The 18,053-nt window shown below is 36.4% G+C and overlaps 1 protein-coding gene across 1 annotated transcript; it reads right to left on the bottom strand.

Annotated features, from left to right (window-relative positions):
• Positions 1-2,800: 2,800 nt before the first annotated feature.
• On the bottom strand, positions 2,801-3,523 carry LOC120586111 (basic proline-rich protein-like). The gene has a single exon (XM_039842530.1). The coding sequence runs from the start codon at positions 3,521-3,523 to the stop codon at positions 2,801-2,803; it is 723 nt and encodes a 240-aa protein (XP_039698464.1).
• Positions 3,524-18,053: the final 14,530 nt, after the last annotated feature.

The following is an 18,053-nucleotide window of genomic DNA, read 5'->3' as shown; positions in this document are numbered from 1 at the left end:
TATACTTGATATGAATATAAACTGGAAAAGTCTCTTTAGAGAGCAATAGGGAGCGTCTATATTTCTTTCAACCAACATATTCCATTTTTGCCGGTCTACACTAGAAAAATAACCACATATGTATCTGTAGATTATATGTAAATATTTAAAAATATTTTAAATGGGGCCTGCATACATGCATGAATTATACAGTTAGAAATAAATTTTAAAAATAAATACATTCAAAGGTAAGAAGAAAGAGAAGGAAGTAAGAAAGAAAAGAAGGAAAGAAGGGAGGGAGGGAAGGAGGAAGGAAGAGGAATGATCACATTCTTGCTGTGGTCCATTATATCTTTAGAGACAAGCACTAAATTGCCAGGGTAGCACAGTTACTCCTGAATATCTTTGCCTCATAAAGATGGCAATTTCTTTGTGCACTACACTCACGATGATAGACCATAGCTAGTGGTACAAAAGTCAAGCTGTGCTTCAAATTTTGACAAGTCCAAGAGAACTCTGGTGGTGGCGGGGGGTGGGGCGGGGGATGTATCTGATGTTGTGAAGGTGCTCTCCCCTGCTTTTGTTCTAGAATCTACCATTGGAACTCAGTGGAAGAGACAAAAGTACTACTGAGCATGAGTGCTGTAGAAAAATCAAAGTAGCAGAACTTTTATTTTCCATATGATAAAGAATCTTAATGATTTTTAAGAAATTTCTTTATAAGTTGGTGGGTCTTAATTTGCATCATTATGTTGCAATGCTTTAAAAACAACTTCAGATTTAGGTCTTAACAATATATGTAAGTCAGGGTTCTCCAGAAAAAGAAAACGAACAGAGCTTAAAGGGTTTGTATACATAGAAAAATATGTAAGAAATTGTCTCATGTGATTAGGGAAGTTGAAGACTCAGAGATCTGCAGGGTGGGCTGGAAAGCTTTGGACCCTATCTACAGTTAAGCCCAAAGGTTGTCTGCTGCAGATTTCTATCTTGCTGGAGAGAGATTAGTCATTTTTTAAATACGAGCCTTCAACTGATTTAATGAGGCCCACCTATGGAGAGCAATGTCCTTCACTCATAGTCCACAAATTTAAAAGTTTATCTCATCCGAAACACTCTCACAAAAACATCTAGAATAATGTTTGGCCAATAGCTGGGAACCATGACCCAGCCAAGTCAACACATTAATTTAAATATCCCACTATAATGAAATTAACTTAGTCTTAGCCTTGATGAATGCCTCTATGATTAAAAAAAAAAAAAAAAAGCTTAGTACTTATGCACAAGCTAAAAACTTTTTCTCTAAGTATTATTACTTAATATTCTAAACCAGCTTGAGTTTACTATAGGTTATAAATCTTTCCCCAGAGAAAGAAAATCCATAGTCTTCTTACATTCTCACACTCAGTAGAGACCCCATACATATCAAAGCGAGACTACAATGCATTATGTAGCATATAAATTTATACTCTCATTTTATATTTTGTTTTCTCTAAAGTGACATATAGTAGCTTCTAGTCCAAGACATTCTTTAAAAGCAACATTTTTGCAGATGTAAGAGAATGATATAATTGATTCTTTGCTGCATATTGAAATACAGATGTGTTTTGTGCACTAAAGCAATATCCACTGATTTTCTTCACTAGGAGCTACAACCTAATATAAAATAGGGTTTTAAATGTATAGCTGCTGGCTCTATGAATAACCAGGAAAAGATCTATAGTGGTATTATAAATATTCGGTTGTCCTATTTTGGACGTATGTTCACAGTAGAATGGTAAAAAAGGTATAGATATAGTAAAAAAAAAAAAGGTATTATTTCTTATATGAGTTAAGTCTTCCATTTTATATATGAAGAAATTCACCACAAAGTTTAAGTATCTACCATGTTAAACTTTCATTGACAGAACAAAACTCGTATATAATACTAGCCTATTAATGTGATACTAGTCTCTGGACTACAGAAATAAACTGCAATCACTTACATAACCACAAATAAGAGCCATAATTTTTTCAGGATTTTATTATTTGAGCTGGATTTTTTTTTATATATAGAAAATGAAACTTTACAGAAGAAATTAAGTTCAAGTTAACCCTGTCCCTGTCCCTGTTCCTTTCCTTTCCTTCCGTTATCATTTCAAATGAATGTTTACCTTTGCATTTTACACACACACACACATACACACACCATATATATACATACAACTCAGAAAGTAATTTGGTATTATTAAGTGATTTTTATATTTTCATATTTGATATATAAACGTAATTGTGCAGTGTGTTTTTTATGGCTCAAAATTACGTTTCTCAGATTAGTATCAATATAGATTTTTATCAAAATTATTAATTTGAATTATGAAATTTTTTATCCATTTTCCTATTTTCAATGATTTATATTATAAACGGTATTATAAACACGCATATACCCTTTAACTTCTGCAGCTACAAGTGGCTACAAAGCTTCCAGGGTGGTATGCTTTGATTTCTTTCTTTTTATCTTTTGGGTTTCTATTGTATGTTTTTTTTTTTCCAGTTATCATGAAGTTTACATTAATTATCTTCTTAATATAACTGTCTATTTTAACCTGATAACAATTTAACTTCCATCTCATACAAAAATTCTACCCTTACTCCTTTCCTCCTTATTTTATCTTTTCGATTTCATAAGTTACCTCTTTTTTTTATATTGTGTCTATTAACAAATTACTCTAGCAACAGTTATTTTTAATGCTTTTCTCCTCTAAACCTTTATACCAGAGTTAAGTGATGAACATATCGCCATCTGACAAAATTAGAGTACTATGAATTCGAGTATAACTTACTTTTAGCAGTTATATCTGCCCAGGGACCTGGATTCTGCGTTCACAGGAGCCAACCAGCTGCTGGGGAGCACTAGGGCAAGCTCAGTGTCTTGATCCATGGGGCCGGGTCTGGTGGGTACCAGGCCAGGCCTGGTATCCGGTTTGGCGGGAGTTGCCCTGGAGACTGGGGCCGCGGAGGGCGACCAGGCGCCAGCAAGTCTGGAGCCGGGCGCACAAGGGTCATCCTGGGGCCTCACAGTTACCCCGAATGTTTGATCCGCCTTGGCCAGTCTGGCACTGGGGCAGGCTGCGACCCCAAGCCCTGGGAGCCAGACTTGAGGCCGGGGCCACAGGGCTGGCTTGGCGTTTGGGCAGCCTAGGAGCCTGGAGTGGCAACAACCTGGCCCGGGTGTGCGCGTTGGCCTGGCGCCCTGGACCTGGCTGGTGCTGCAGTGAGCCGAGAGCCTGGGGTCGCTGTCGCCGGCCTGGCGTGTTGGGCCGGGTCGGGAGCTTGGTGCCAAAGGGCCACCCAGGCCGTGGCAGCCGTCAGAGCTGGGATGTCCTGGGCACCTGTTCGAGGAGTCAGCAGGCACTGAGGTGAGCTGGGAGCCGGGATTCACATCAGCCCAGAAGCGGGAGCCTGCCTGACCCCGGGAATTGGGGGGCGGGGGCGGGTTGAAGGGCGGCGGCCTGGGATAGCTGGAGCACGCCGGGAACCTGGGGCCATGGGAGTCACCTGTAGCCATGGGAGTCACCTGTGGCCACGGGAGTTGGCAAGCGCTGCAGTGGATCTGGGATGGCTGGGTTCGCGGGGCCCGCTAGGAGCCTAGTGTCTCCAAAGCTGCCTGGGGCCGCATAGGCCACCTGGAGCTTCTGGAGTTGCAGACGCATGGGTGAGCTCGAGGCCTGGGTTTGTAGGAGCATCTTGATACGGAGCTGGCTGGTGGCAAGATGGGACAGGGCCTGGGTTCGCGAGAGTTCCTAGGGAGTCATCTAGAGCCATCGAGTCGGTCTGGTTCCTCGGTGAGCTGGCCCTGGGGACCCCTGTGAAGTTGGGTTCCCACTTTACTGGCTTACTCCCACTAATAAGGTGTCTGTCTTTGGGCTGGCTTGCCTGGGCTTGGGGGACAGGTGATGGGGGTAACGCTAATCTAATGATCCTACCCTCCTCTACGCAGCTTTTATTGTTTCTGTGCTTCAGCCAGGTGCTGTCCTCCCTCACCTGGAATCCTTGGCTCTTGTCAAGGTATTGTTGTTCCAATCAAGTTGTTCCAATTGATGTTTCTGGGGTCACAAACGCTGGAAATTCCTATGTTTCCATTTGCTGACATCATTCCTCCTTCTGCCTACTTTATATATTCAAGTTTTGATGACTATTTAGTTATTTGAGGGGCAGGGAGAGGACTGTTTGAATACTGTGGTATTATATCTTGCATAATTTTTATTTTATAATTCCTACCATAACTATAGCTAAATTCTCTTTATCATCCCCACTATATCTCTCCTTTTACATAATTAGTCATAGTTTTATTTTATACTTTTTAAAAAAGAAACAAAATATAAAAGGCAACAAAAAATGATTTTATAGCTATTTTGAGAGAGTCAGGAAAGACTAGTGTAATTTTAGAGAATTAATGGTTCTAGACTGGAAGAGAAGGAAGACATCTCTTTGCTTGTAAAGGGCATCATTTGGCAGTACATTATGGAAACCAAAACTCATGGTGCTAGAAGTCCACCTGCCTAGAATTCAATGCCAGTCCCTACTTCAGTTCCAAATATTCAGTTTCTTTATCTATACAAGGTTGGAGGTGATGTTTATTCCTCAAACACATGTTTTGAAAAATAAGTAAATGATGTAAATTCCTTAGGATAAACTTGACTCTGGTAAGCCCTCAATATTAGATAATTTTTTAATGTTGGGACAAGATGAGGCACAAGGTTAAGTTGTGTGGGTGAGTTTAAGGGCAGATTCAGAAAATCTAATGAAGTGTAATTCAGCATCGCTCAAATCTGTGAGACCCTTGGCCTAGTTTCTATGGAACACAGATTGCTTATAAGTAAGGCAAAGTTTCATCGGCATTAACTGATCTTGAGATAGAGAGAATTTTATCATTGTTGCAAGTAATGCATCGAGAGTGAAGGTCCTGTTGCCCTGTGTGTGACTGAGACCCTCCAGCATGTGAATTTGTAGAGAAGTTCAAGGATTGTGAGATTGAGGAATGCCAGTACTGTGTGGATGTTTTATGACATGGGAAGAAGGAACCGATATGATGTCTTGGAATTGGATTCCATGACAATGAATTTCCTTCTGATTCTTCTACTTTTAATAATGATTGGAAGGAGATTTGACTTAAATTTCTCTATAATAGCATATAGATACATAATATGGTGACAAATTTACACTCAATATTGCAGAAAAATTGCAGTTTTTAAGTTTCTGCTTAAGCGCCTTGAGCCTCAAGGCACTTTACCTTACTAATTAACTTGCTCTGGTCTCTTTGCCTCTTAAAAACCTCTTTGTTTTCCTGGGCTATAAGCCTGTCTCTCGGGGCACTTCCCATTATTGTTTTGTACTTGTTTTGTTTATAAGGTATATATAAATAATAGGAGGTTTGCCTGATTTTCTCTGTAACTGGAGAGTAATGTTGATGTTTGAACTCTGGTCTTTGCACTGTCTTATATGTAGTCCTAAATCCAATTGTGAGAATAGTCCGTGCAGGTCCCCCAGGGGCGGGGGGCGTCGCATTCTTGCGTGCTGAGAAAAGTTAAGTTGCTATCTTTTGATTCAAGAAAAGTCCTTTGGCCCTCTCTTGTTAGGTAGGTTGTCAGGCATGTGGGACAGGAGAATAGGCCCAGCTCTGTAACCATAGAAATCTTTGAAGGCCTTCCTTAAGGACCTCCCAGAAACACCTCCCTTTTAGGGTTGTAAATTACCCCAAATCCTAGAGCACCAAGGCCATAAAAGCTCTGGCTTAAACAGCCACAAATGCATGGGCAGAGAGTACTACTCTAACCTGCCTACAACCTCAGCCTCATTATACCATCATTACACCATGACTATGACTGGAAGTTCATGAATCTAATTATAACATACTGAATTCTGGGTAAGCACATGTGCAATAGGCAAAGTGTTATACAGCCACCAACTGTCAGTCAAGGTGACTTCACATAGTGATCATCTAGGACCTCCCATCATGGCCCAAATATAAAAAGACCTTCCCATTTCTTCATGGTTGCAGCTCTCTTGGCTGACAACCTGCTCCTCCCATGGAGTGTACTCTGACTTATCTTTTCACCTCCCACATTCCACAGGACTGTAGTCTTCCTTAGCATGGCCTGTCCCCTAAAATGTACTATCAATAAATCTTCTAAATCTCGCTGACCTATAATTCTTTGCTGCGTCAGCAGGGAAGAACTGAAGGACACCACACCACCCCCTGACCTGCTGCTGGGACGAGCTGGGTTTCACGTCACCCCAGTGGTAACACGGTTAACATACTTGACCTGCAGACCTCTGAATACACACTTTTCATACTTTTTTTGGATAAAGACCGACTACTTATTAGCTTTTATATTTGTTCCATTGCCCCTCTCCATAGGGCTCTCGGTAGGACAGTAGGCCTCAACTCAATGACTCCCTCCATCACTCACAGGTATATAGAATTTCTGTATCCACTACATACCACAATATTTAAAATACCTATATGGCTCGCTTTATATTTCTATATAAAATATAGGAGCTGAAATGAGCCATTGGTGTGCTGAATCTAGACGTTAACTCATTTGTCTTTTATTTACTCTATAACAAACCTCATTTCTTCCGTGGCTTCATCTGGTAGAATAAATAACTGGAAAAATATGTGTGTAAATATTTTATATTATATATAATTATACATATTTATTACTTTTTTTTTTAACTATGAGCATGCACAGATTTTATGGGCACCTAGGGTACCAGGAATTTCCCTACAAAGTTTCATTAAGGGATTTCATCATATGATTAAAGCAAAAGGTAACTGTTTGAAGGAGAATCACTGTTGAAAAATTTTAGCGTCATAGCCTGAAAGAAAAGAAGGCATGGAAGGAACTTATTAGCCATAGACATTTGACATCTTGGGCCCAAGCGAGAGTACGCAATTTATTTATTTATTTTACTGAGGTAAAATTTATAGAACAAAATTAACCATTAATCATTTTAAAGTGTATACAATTCATTGTAATTTATTACATTTACAGTGTTGTGGGACCATCACCTTCCAAGATATTTTCATTGTTCTAAAGGTTTTGAAGGCAGGCAAGCTCCTGCTCATGAGAGTTCCCATTTGCGCATGTGAGCCCATTTTGTAGTTTTAATTATGAGGGTGGTATGACCACAGTCATATTTTAAATGGCCAGTGTTTGTGGGTCAGAGAATTGTGTAGACACCACTCTTCTCACTGTTCTGTGTTTATACCTCATATTCGTAGATTCCAGTGCCACATGTCTTTGGGCAAGATGGTTGTATTACCACCACCTCTGTATTGTCTGTTCTATGTAACTAAAATCCGAAATATCTTTAAAAAATATATTTTTTTAATCCACAATATAAAATTAGTTCTTGGGCTTTTAGCTTGCCTACTACTTATTGAGTTTGTTCTTAATAACTCTTGCCTTTTCCACCCACTATACTCGTGTATGGTTCTTAAGACCACTAACTATATCTTAAGTCATTACTTTTAAACATCACAACATCTAGTCTCATGCCTTGAGTGCACTAGGAGAGCACTTTCCATTCAAGAAATGGACAAATATATATTCTGAAAAGAAATGTTCTGATTGAAAAAAAAATAAAGCAAAATGCTCGTTAAGATAGTTGTTCAAAATAATGATAATGCTAATGAAAAAAATTACAAGAATGATATTTTTGCCTAACGTAATCAACAACAGCTTTTATGGCTTGTTTGTTGTTTTACTTATTCTTTAGAATTTCTGCCTTAATTCTCACTATGTAAATTCAATATTTGAACTGGCATTTATTAAGGATTCCATTAATTAACTAAAACTTTATAAAATTTTAGTTTTATATAAATTCTACAATTTAAAGTAGTATACCCAGGTTTGCTATTTTCTACTTTAAGTTTCACAAAATAGAAGATAATATTAAAAATAAAAGATATAACATTAAGAGCAATTTATTTGAAAATGTTGCTATAGGAAATGACATGGATTTCAAAGTGAATAATTCTAATCCTTTGCTCTCAAAATGAGGATGATATAATTGTAAAGAGATAAGAAGGTATAAAGATAAATTGCTTAAAGGATAACACAAATTCCCTTTTGACATACAGTATTAATTTAGCAAAATATTATAGAATAGAAACAAAGCTTAACCGTAGTTATTCGGCATTCAAATAATAATAAAGAATTAAATAGTACTTACGAAGGGTAGTAAATAAATTATGAAAGAGTAAAGCGAAAGGTGTGAGAGAATTATTACTTATGTTTTTAGACAGAATGTTTCATGACAAGTGCTTGCTGAGTTTTAAAATTGTATGCCTATGGATTAAAAATCACTGAATTGTGAAGCTCAGGAATTACAACATAAAGTGAAAATAACCTTAGAGAATGAAGGCTGAAAATTTTAAAATTACTCTTAAAAACATTGATATTCATGCATATTTAAGTTCATAAGTAATGCATGAACAGTCATGTGAAAGTATCTGCCACATCCTCTAGTTTATGATGGTCAACTCAGCCCCTGCTGCGGCCACCTCCTTTCATTATAAATTCTGAAGCTAACAAAAATATATAAATGAGATGTTAGGATATAAATTAAAATTAAATAATTAGATAATAGCTCTAGAAATATGAAGGGTGGATATTGGACTCATTAAAAGGTGGAAAATGGTAACAATACATTGAAGTTCAAAATAAAAACATTCTGAAACATTTTTTAAATTTTTAATTAAACACTTTGGTGTGAAATTGGTTGATAAAATTATATAGGTTTTGAGTGTACAATTAAATAATACATCATCTGTATATTGCATTTTTAAATAATAATTTGCTAAAGCAGAGAACTGCATCAATCCATACCTGGAGATACTACATAAGTAACAATTACATGTCAAAACTGAAGGACCTGCTACATAGGTCAAAGAACACGCCTCAAACATTTGTATGTCACACACAGACATGCACAAAACACTGGTCCAGAAGAGGTCATAGAAATGTGGACTTAATGTCAGAAGTTATAAATGTAGAATTTGTGAAAGATAGGGCTTTGCTGTTTGTGGCTAGAACCATCCACAAGGAAGAGTGATTGCCCATGTTGTGGAGACAAGTACCCTAAGTGTCAGCCGTAGCAGGACACTTCAGCCTTCACCCATGGTGAAGATGCTGTGATGCATCATCCACATGTACCTTCAAGGGAAGAAGGACTTACTATTCCTGGTTCTGGGACTGCTGCCTAAGGACAGCCTTCACCAGGCATTATTTGGGAACCTGCTTGACCAAGAAGTCACCTTGACCAAGGTCATGCCCCCTTTTCAGTAAGGCCCAAATCAAATAATCGATCAAGAATGTAAAGGCCTGTTGCTCAGGCACTAATGTTATTTTAAATGCTTAAACATCTTCATTTTGTGTGAATTTGTGTATTTTTTAAACATTTTTTCCATTGTAGTTACCTTGCGTAAAATTCAAAATGTACTCTGATAGTGGAGTCATTTTAACCAGTCATTATAGAAAGAGCTTAAACAGTGATTGATACTCTGAAGAACATGACTTATGATCATGAGCCTAAGGTTCTTCAGTTGTACCAAGTATGAAAAATTAATCTTATAACCGAAAACTTGGAAAATCAAACTTAACCTTTGTCAAAGTTGATCGCTCAAGTAAGGGGTGAAAACACTTAGAGAAATTTTATAAAGCTTTCACTTAAAAATCTTATTCTCATGAGATATCGAGCAGCATTTTATTTTATACAGACATATTAATATTTTCTATGTAATATAGCATGGTATTCCATGCTATGAGCAAGAAAATAATATATTTCTCATTTTTCTCTTTTGCTTTGAAGTAGTTAAAATGATATGAAATATTTGCTACACTTCTACTTTCTAAATGTATTCTGAATTTATATCATGCATTCACAATTTAATGTTACTCACTCCTTCTATCATTTAACACTGCATGTAATCAAACCCTAAATTTGTAATCTCTTATGTCCGTGCTCCCAGCAACATGGGTTAAATTTACCTTGGACATTTAAAATAAAATAGATTGAGTAAACTACACATGGCACTTCTACAATATGTTCCATGTTCTAGTGTGAACATGGTTTGAATTTCATGTTATTTGTGTAGTGTCATCAATCATCTACGCAATCAATTATTTGCTAGTAAATTCTGCAAAAAGTTTATTATATATATATATATTATTTAGGCTCCAATAAAGATAAACTGCCCTTTAATTTGAACAAGGAAAGTTTAATATAAAGAGTTATTAACGGGATTAGAATAACAGGGAATTGCTTAAGTGGTAAGGAGGGCAGGGGAGAGAGAGAGAGAGAAGGAGAGAGAATGCTAAAGGATACATTAGGTGGACATAAGAAAGAATCCTCAGCAAGGCTGGGGTTCAGATCTGGCCTCTCTGAAAAGGATTGTTGAGGCCCATAGAAAGGTAGAGACCTTTTTTCACTGTTTCAGGCCAGAGCCGATGGCTGACAGGTGTAGCAACACCTGCTGGGATAACAAGATTTGCTAGCAAGCTGCCTGTGTGGTTGCTTTAGATTTGCTGGGGAGCCAGCTGACAGCACTGTCTAAACTCACCAGAAATTCTCAGGGTTTCAAGTGGAAGTGGGTGACAACTCACCAGGAAATAGTCATTTGGGAAATGTGGCACACCAGTTAGGGGTGCCACTGATCTCCTGGCTGGTCCAAAGCCATCCATGCTTAAGTGTCTGTTACCTCTGGAACCCATTCAGGTGGAGAAGGATGTGCTTGGAGAAAATGGAGACGTGCCTCTTGCCGCTAGCCACCAGGCTATTGCTAAATAACAACATACGTCATAAGAACACATCGAAACAGCACATCTACTATAACGAGGAAGAGAAAATCCTTTGCTTACAAGGCTTAATATTGTACTGGATGGCAGAGTAATACTTACAAGGCTCTACTACTGTCACAGAGCAGAAAGGCAACAAATTAATAACTAACATAGCCCTTTTGGCTATTCAGTTATCTAGCTTTCATATGCACATTCAACACATATTTAAACTTTCGTAGAGAAACAAACAACTCTATATTTCCCTCAGAAAAGATATAGTTATATTTCTTGCAAATAAAGAAGTTTTCATTGTTTTCTCAAACTTAAAAGATATACAGTCCCAATAGTCATAGTGTTTTTTACTCTGCTTTCTCTATAATCAGAATCCATCACTCCAGCCAATAGAGAAACTCATTTTTCTGTCTGCTGGATTCCTGGCTTAAGGAGCCAGAAATGGCTAGGTCTCATCTTGCAATTCAGTAGAATTCTTATTGTGTCCACTAATGGAAGAATTCTCTCTGTGGATACTAAGACTTTCAAACAGCAAAGCAAAGCTCAATGGTATTGGAACAGAAGTACAAAAAATTCTTCAAAATTATTGTTAGATATAATATTGAGAGAAATCACTTTTGATTCCTTCCCTTGATTTCCAAACTTAAGTATTGTCTGAGGAGATAAGACCGTGTAAAGATCTCTGTAAGAGAAACCTTATCTTTCCTGGAAGTTTATCTTACAACTTTCACTAATTGAGTCTTCATAAGCTATTCTGGCTGATGAACCACAGTACATTTTCTGTCCCCAAGTATCAGTTTTAATTCAGAGCTAGTGTTTAGTAACTGCCACAGAGTTCTGAGTATTTCTCTTTTCCCAGTGCACAGTCACTCTTCCACAAGTCCCTTTGGGGAAAGCTTGGGGTAAGATTTATAGTGTGAATTTGTGGCAAAAGTACAAGGTCCTATTTCAAGAGCACCCAATCTCTCCTCCATTCAAGATTTTCTCAATCTGTGAATTTACTCAGATCTGGAAGCTGGTTAAGAAGCTGCAACTTTCCATGATAGTGACTCAAGCCTGGTTTCTTGGCTACTAGAACTTTTTCTGTTATTTAGTGTGTGTGTGTGTGTGTGTGTGTGTGTGTGTGTGTGTGTGTGTGTGCATGGTGAGCGCATATATATTTGGTATATATGTAGTATTACTCTAATACACCGCACATTTTGTACCTAGGGACACTGTGGTAAATTAGCCAACAATAAAGATACCTGTGATCCAAACCATACAAACTAACACTTCACCCCTGCTTCCCTTTACGGTATAAGTGATACTGTTTTAGTGGTCAAGTGTTCTCACTTGCATTGTAAAGTTTGCCCTGTTCATGGATCTAGTGGCATCAGAATATGTGTGTGATGGGTCTTAAGAGAAACTTATTCTCTTTCAAGACATCTGACCTAATTGAGATTATCGCAGGATTTTCAAGCAGGAGAAAGCTCATCTCAGACACTGGAAGCCAAACTACTTCCAGTAATCAGTGACCATCAGAGTAACTTGGGAGTTCACAGGGTCAGCTTTATCTGAGCAGAACCACATGTCTCCATTCCAGCTTTTAGGATCCAAATTTTACTAAGCTGTGCCCTTCATTTCATGCGAGAAATTTGGTTTGACTGTGAATTCAACTATAGCTTAATTCTGTAACATTCAAGATTAAAATTTGTGATTTGTTTTCAGCAGTATTAGTCTTGTGTCTACAAGAAATACAAGATTCTTTTAGAGCTGTCATGACAGATCTCTGGTTGTTGTACCATAATTTGATCTGAAAAATTAATGGACCTAAGCTGCTGCTGCTGCTGCTGCTGCTGCTGCTTTTTTAACTTGTTAGCACTCAAGGGCACTGAAAAGAGTCTATTCTACAACACAGTCTTATAGTTATTGTTATTGCCATAAAGGTCAAATGCAACGACCCTCTGGACTCCCGAGACATGTGCTTTAGTTGGCACTCATCACAAAGAACACACACGATGGCTTGATTGATTGTGATATAATGGATTATTAGCATTCCATTTCCTATTGGCAAGGAGATCAGCACTGCACTCAAGCCAAATGCCATGACCAAAACATTCTCAAACCACATCCTTTGGGTCAGTTTTCTAGGAACCACTTCTAGTTTCGATTATATTTTAATTGAAATTCCATAAACAGAAACAAAACAGTAATTTGATTAGGAAAATTTAAATATAAATTATTTTTAGCAGGGGACTAAAATCATAGGAAATTGTCAAAAGAACAGAAAATTCTAAAGAATGACCTAAATCTGAAGAGTTGTATCCAAGGAAAGGAGAATCTTGGAGGGGGAAAAAAACTCTACAAGGCTGGATTCAGACTTCAATAGATAAGGTATGGTTAGAACCCATTTGATGGTAAGAAGCTGGCTGAGTTGTCCTCAGCATGAGCTGGCCCATAGTGCAGTGCGATAGCAAACAGAGAACAGCCTTCTGGGATGCCGGCAAAGTATCCAGTAAGCTCCTTGTGGGGATTGCTGTTAACTTCCTTAAAAGTCAGTAGTGGAACTGGTTGTCTTGCTAAAAGGTTACCAGGAAGATTCTCGAGCAGGGATGGGATGGAGATGTTGAATCATCAAAAAGCCATCACTGAAAAATATCTGGGTAGGGAGCAGGGATACCCATAGAACTCATTAGCTTCTTTTAGGAGTTTCATTGAATTTATAATTCTAAAATGTACACATAGTGGTGCCACTTACCAATAGAGACTTTGTGAAAAAGAGGAATATACTGTGGAGAAAGTCGTTCATGAGAAGTTGCCACTTACTGCTGGAGAATCACTGCCAAAAAGGGCTACACAGGTGCAGAACTAAATGAGCATACTGGAAGGGAAAAAATATATCTTTCCTCTCTTAATGTCTCTTCATTATCCTCTACCAATAAGGGTAACATTTTCCTGGATACAAAAAAGAAATATTACAAAGCCCAGCCCCATTATCGAAGAGCAGATGAAAGATCAAATTTAAAGCTGAGTCTATCCATTGATAACTTGTATAATATACTCTAAATAAATGTCACTTTTTAAATCATAAATAGTCTTAGCAAATTGAAATCATTGCATAGAATCATCTCTATGGTATCTTGCAATCTCAGAATATATTATTTAAAATATAACAATGCTGGAAGTTATATCACTTTCTTTAACCAATGATACTTAAAAATTATTCATGAGCATAAGGAAATTCCTTAAAAAGATGATGACTGAGTTATCAAGGCTAATTTGATTGGCATAACTCTATAATTCTATAAGTAAGGGAATTTAAAATTCTATAAATCTAAAAGATTGTTGTAATTCAGTGCAAATGATTTGTCCAGTGTGATTTGATTCAATGGCACATGTAATGTAATAGAAAATAATCACACTTATACTAGTGTGATATGCACACTTATACTAGTCAATACTTAGGAGGAGACCAGAGTAAAAAAAAAAAAAAAGATCCTGTAGAGCTAACGCAAAGAGATCTGAAAATAAATATGTGGTTTGACACTCAGCAGCTCATAATATAGAGGGATTTTTACTGACCAGGAAGGTTTTTTTAGTATAATATTTTCAGTTATACAAAACTAACACCTAGTTTATAGAACTGAAGCCATCTGTTTTTGCTGGCAACTGGATATAGTGAATGATTCAAATAATTGGGGCAGCTAAAGATAACATAATACTTGAGGTCACTTCAAAACACTTGCCCACACATATACTGAGAAACCAAGAATTTTTGACAGCCTGTATAATTAGTTGAAATTTATGCATGTAAGTTCTCTCATGACTTTAAGTAGGAGGAAACCTGATAATCATATTTTTTGTTGTTGTTCACAATTGCCTTTAATGCTTCTTATTTTTTCCTTTATCCATCTAAAATATATGCCTGATAGATCACTTTCTGACAAATTTTAATATAATCCTCTCTACAAATACAAATATAAAGATAGAGATAGATTAGAAAAAGAGATTGTATGGCACTCATAGCACACTTTGAAGCCTCTTCTTGTCATCTTTTATTATGTTTTAACAACAATTTTTCTTGTTTGAATTTTTATCATCAAATAATCAACTTTTTATATAGTATAAAATTTAGGAGAAAAAATAATGGATATAATTGTTAATAATGAAGGGAAGAGACTGATTTCTAGTATGATAGAGGCTTTTAGTGAATATACTCTTCCTCAAAACTCAAAAATACCGGAAAAACAACTAAATATAACCATTTCAGAACTCTGGAAATTGACCAGACTCACAGAAAGAATTGAGCATTAGCTATCCAGATGATCTATCAGTGAGACAGAGGATTCTGTCATGTTTTTTTTTTTTTTTTTTTAAATTAAATAATAATAATTTTTTTTAATTGAAATTATTTATTTATTTATTTATTTATTTAAACCTGTCATGTGTTGATTTGGGGCTATTCTTGTTCTCTTTCCCTCCTGAGCTTTCAGATGTGATAGCCCTGAAAAACCTCTGACCTTATAATCAACTGAATAGACTGACCTCTTTTGGAGCCCTTGTGAAAGAACCATCCCAAACACAGGCTTTTTGTCCATGCTTGAAGCTCCCAGGAAAACAAGCAAACAAACAAACAAAAAGACTCTATTTCTGTGGTATGTTGGCTATTTGATTTAATTCAGAGTTCAGTTCAGAAAAAATAAAACAACAAACAAGAGAAGAAATGAAAACTACCCCTGGTACCCTACCATTCAGCATCCTAAGATCTCAACTTTAATTGGAGTAAATAAGAGCCTGAACCACCATTTAAAGGAAAATGCTGGAGAACTAGTCAACCATAGGGAACTTTGAAAAACTCCACTATATTCTTGAGGAATCTAAAAGTCTGCAGGAAGAGACATGCTGTATGTATTTCTAGGAAAGACTTGAATAAAGAGAAGGTTCTGGTAACTCACCTCTGAGTTATCTTGAGATGTGCAGAAGCAAAAAGTGAAAGATAAGGCTATCTTGAAACCTGCCGAAGTTTGAAATTCTACCTTTCCACAGAGATTCCCTTGACAAAGACAGAAAAGTACAGTCAAAGTAAAAAAGGTGACCTTTTAACCAGTCACTGCCAGATCACTAAACTATATGGAGACAGGATAATCTTTAGGAAGCTAGGCTTAAAAATACAAAAACAAATAAACAGACAAAGAGTTTTTAAAAATCTATCAGAAAACTCAGTATGTGCATACTATAAAGAATACAGAATCTGAAGAATTACTCCAGGAAAATCAGTAACAATCAACAATAGGAACAGCAATAACATTAGTAAAAACCAAAAAAAGCAAACCATGGTATAGGATGCATCTAATACAATATATTGTCTGAAATGAACATTTTTTTTTGCCAAAAATTAGCAGATGAACAAAGAAATAGTAAAGTATAATATAAAAACAGAATAAAAGTAACTAATAGGAATTGTCCCAAAGGGAGCATATATATTTGTTTTAATAGATAAAACTATTAAAATTATATTTAAAGAAATAAATGAAATCATGTGTAAATAACAAAAGATATGTATGACAATAGTATTTCACAAATAGGGAATATCAAAGAAGACATCTAAATTATAAATAAGACCAAGTGGAAATTTTCCAAGTCAGGAAAGGCAACAAGATATTTGAGCTGGCAAAAGAGACAATCAGTCAACTTGAAGCTATATCAATAGAGTTTATAGTTCAAGGACGATAAAGAGAAAAAATTGAAAAATGAACAGAACCTTATTGACATTTGGTACACCATCAAGCATGCCAATATATGCATAATGGAAATTCCATAAGAAGAGAAAAAGAAAAGGGCAGAAAAAATATTTGAAGACATATGGCCCCAAATTTTCTGTACTTGAAAAACTTTACACATCAAAGAAGCTCAACAAGCTGCAAGTAAAATAAACTCAGATTTATCTTAGACATATTGTAGTCATATTAAAGACAAAAAATGTTGGTAAAAATAAAACCTCGAAAATGGCAAGAGAAAAATGAGTTAACACGTAAAAGTATTCTAATAAGGTTACTAGCTAAATATAGGCCTAAATATATTACTAAAGAAAGAAGATTATTTAATAATAAGAGAGAATATTAATCAAGAAGTTATAATAATTATAAACATCTATGAACTTTACAACAAAGCCCCCAAAGGACCCCAAAGGTGTTATAAAGGTGGCATATGAAAACAGCATTCATAGATGATTTAATCTGGCGGAGTGGAATCAAGTATAGTGTATTAGGTATATAGATCTAAAATTCGGTCATTAATGTAGACAAAAATTATTTTAAACATTTTCATATCAAAGTTAATGAAAATAGAAATATTCAGCAATATTTAAATCAAGTTAAATTACATTAATGGAACATACACATTATAAGGGTAATAATCCTTGAATAGTAAATGGGAGAGACCATCCCAAAAGACCTCTTTAAACTTTATTTACTAGAGAAAAATTGACCGCCCGAAGGTACAGTTGCAAACCCTCTAACATGAAAGCTAGAATTGAAGTTTGCCTCAAAGCCGAAATGAGCAGTCTGCTGTGGGATGGATTAGCGTAATTGTCCATTTAGGGCAGGCACTGGCTCACTTGGTGCGTGTACTCCTAGGATGTCATGGAATCAGATGCTTACTACATCACATTTGCAAATCCCATGGTCTTTTTTGCACACTTGAGTAAACAAATAAATTCATGGCAAAGTACATAACCAGGGTAATGATGAGATGAAAATCATGATGTTAAAATAATGGTACAATGAGATCTCACTCATAAAGTCTGAAAACTGTAGTTTTCTGAGTTCACAAATAATCCACTATATGTATGACTTGCTGAATAAAGTAAGGGCCTTGGAAATATGCAATTATTTTATTTACTCCAGGACAAAATTTGCAAGTATATCATTCAAAATCAAAAGGACAAGTGAAGTGAGAAAGGTCATTAAAGTAGAGAAAATCGATACTTCCTTCAACACAGTGTTAGTGAGAAAAGAGACAGAACACTAATTAAGCTAAGGGACTTCAGAGTCAGTTTGCTGGGTTTGAATTCCGGCAGCAACACTTGCTAAAGGTGTGTCTGTGGACAATTTGTTTGTAATATATTCTAACTTCCTAACTTCATGGACCTTATCCATAGAATAATCACCTGTTTTGTTAAACATTTTTTCTTATTTTCTAAAAAAAAAAAGTGCTGCTAGTAGGAACTTTATTTTGCCATATTTTATGCTATATTAAGCA

This window comes from Pteropus medius, unplaced genomic scaffold, assembly GCF_902729225.1.
Source record: "Pteropus medius unplaced genomic scaffold, Ma_sr-lr_union100, whole genome shotgun sequence".
Lineage (NCBI taxonomy): Eukaryota > Metazoa > Chordata > Mammalia > Chiroptera > Pteropodidae > Pteropus > Pteropus medius.
The sequence above is the reverse complement of the archived record's forward strand: the minus strand, read 5'-3'. Positions and strand labels throughout refer to the sequence as shown.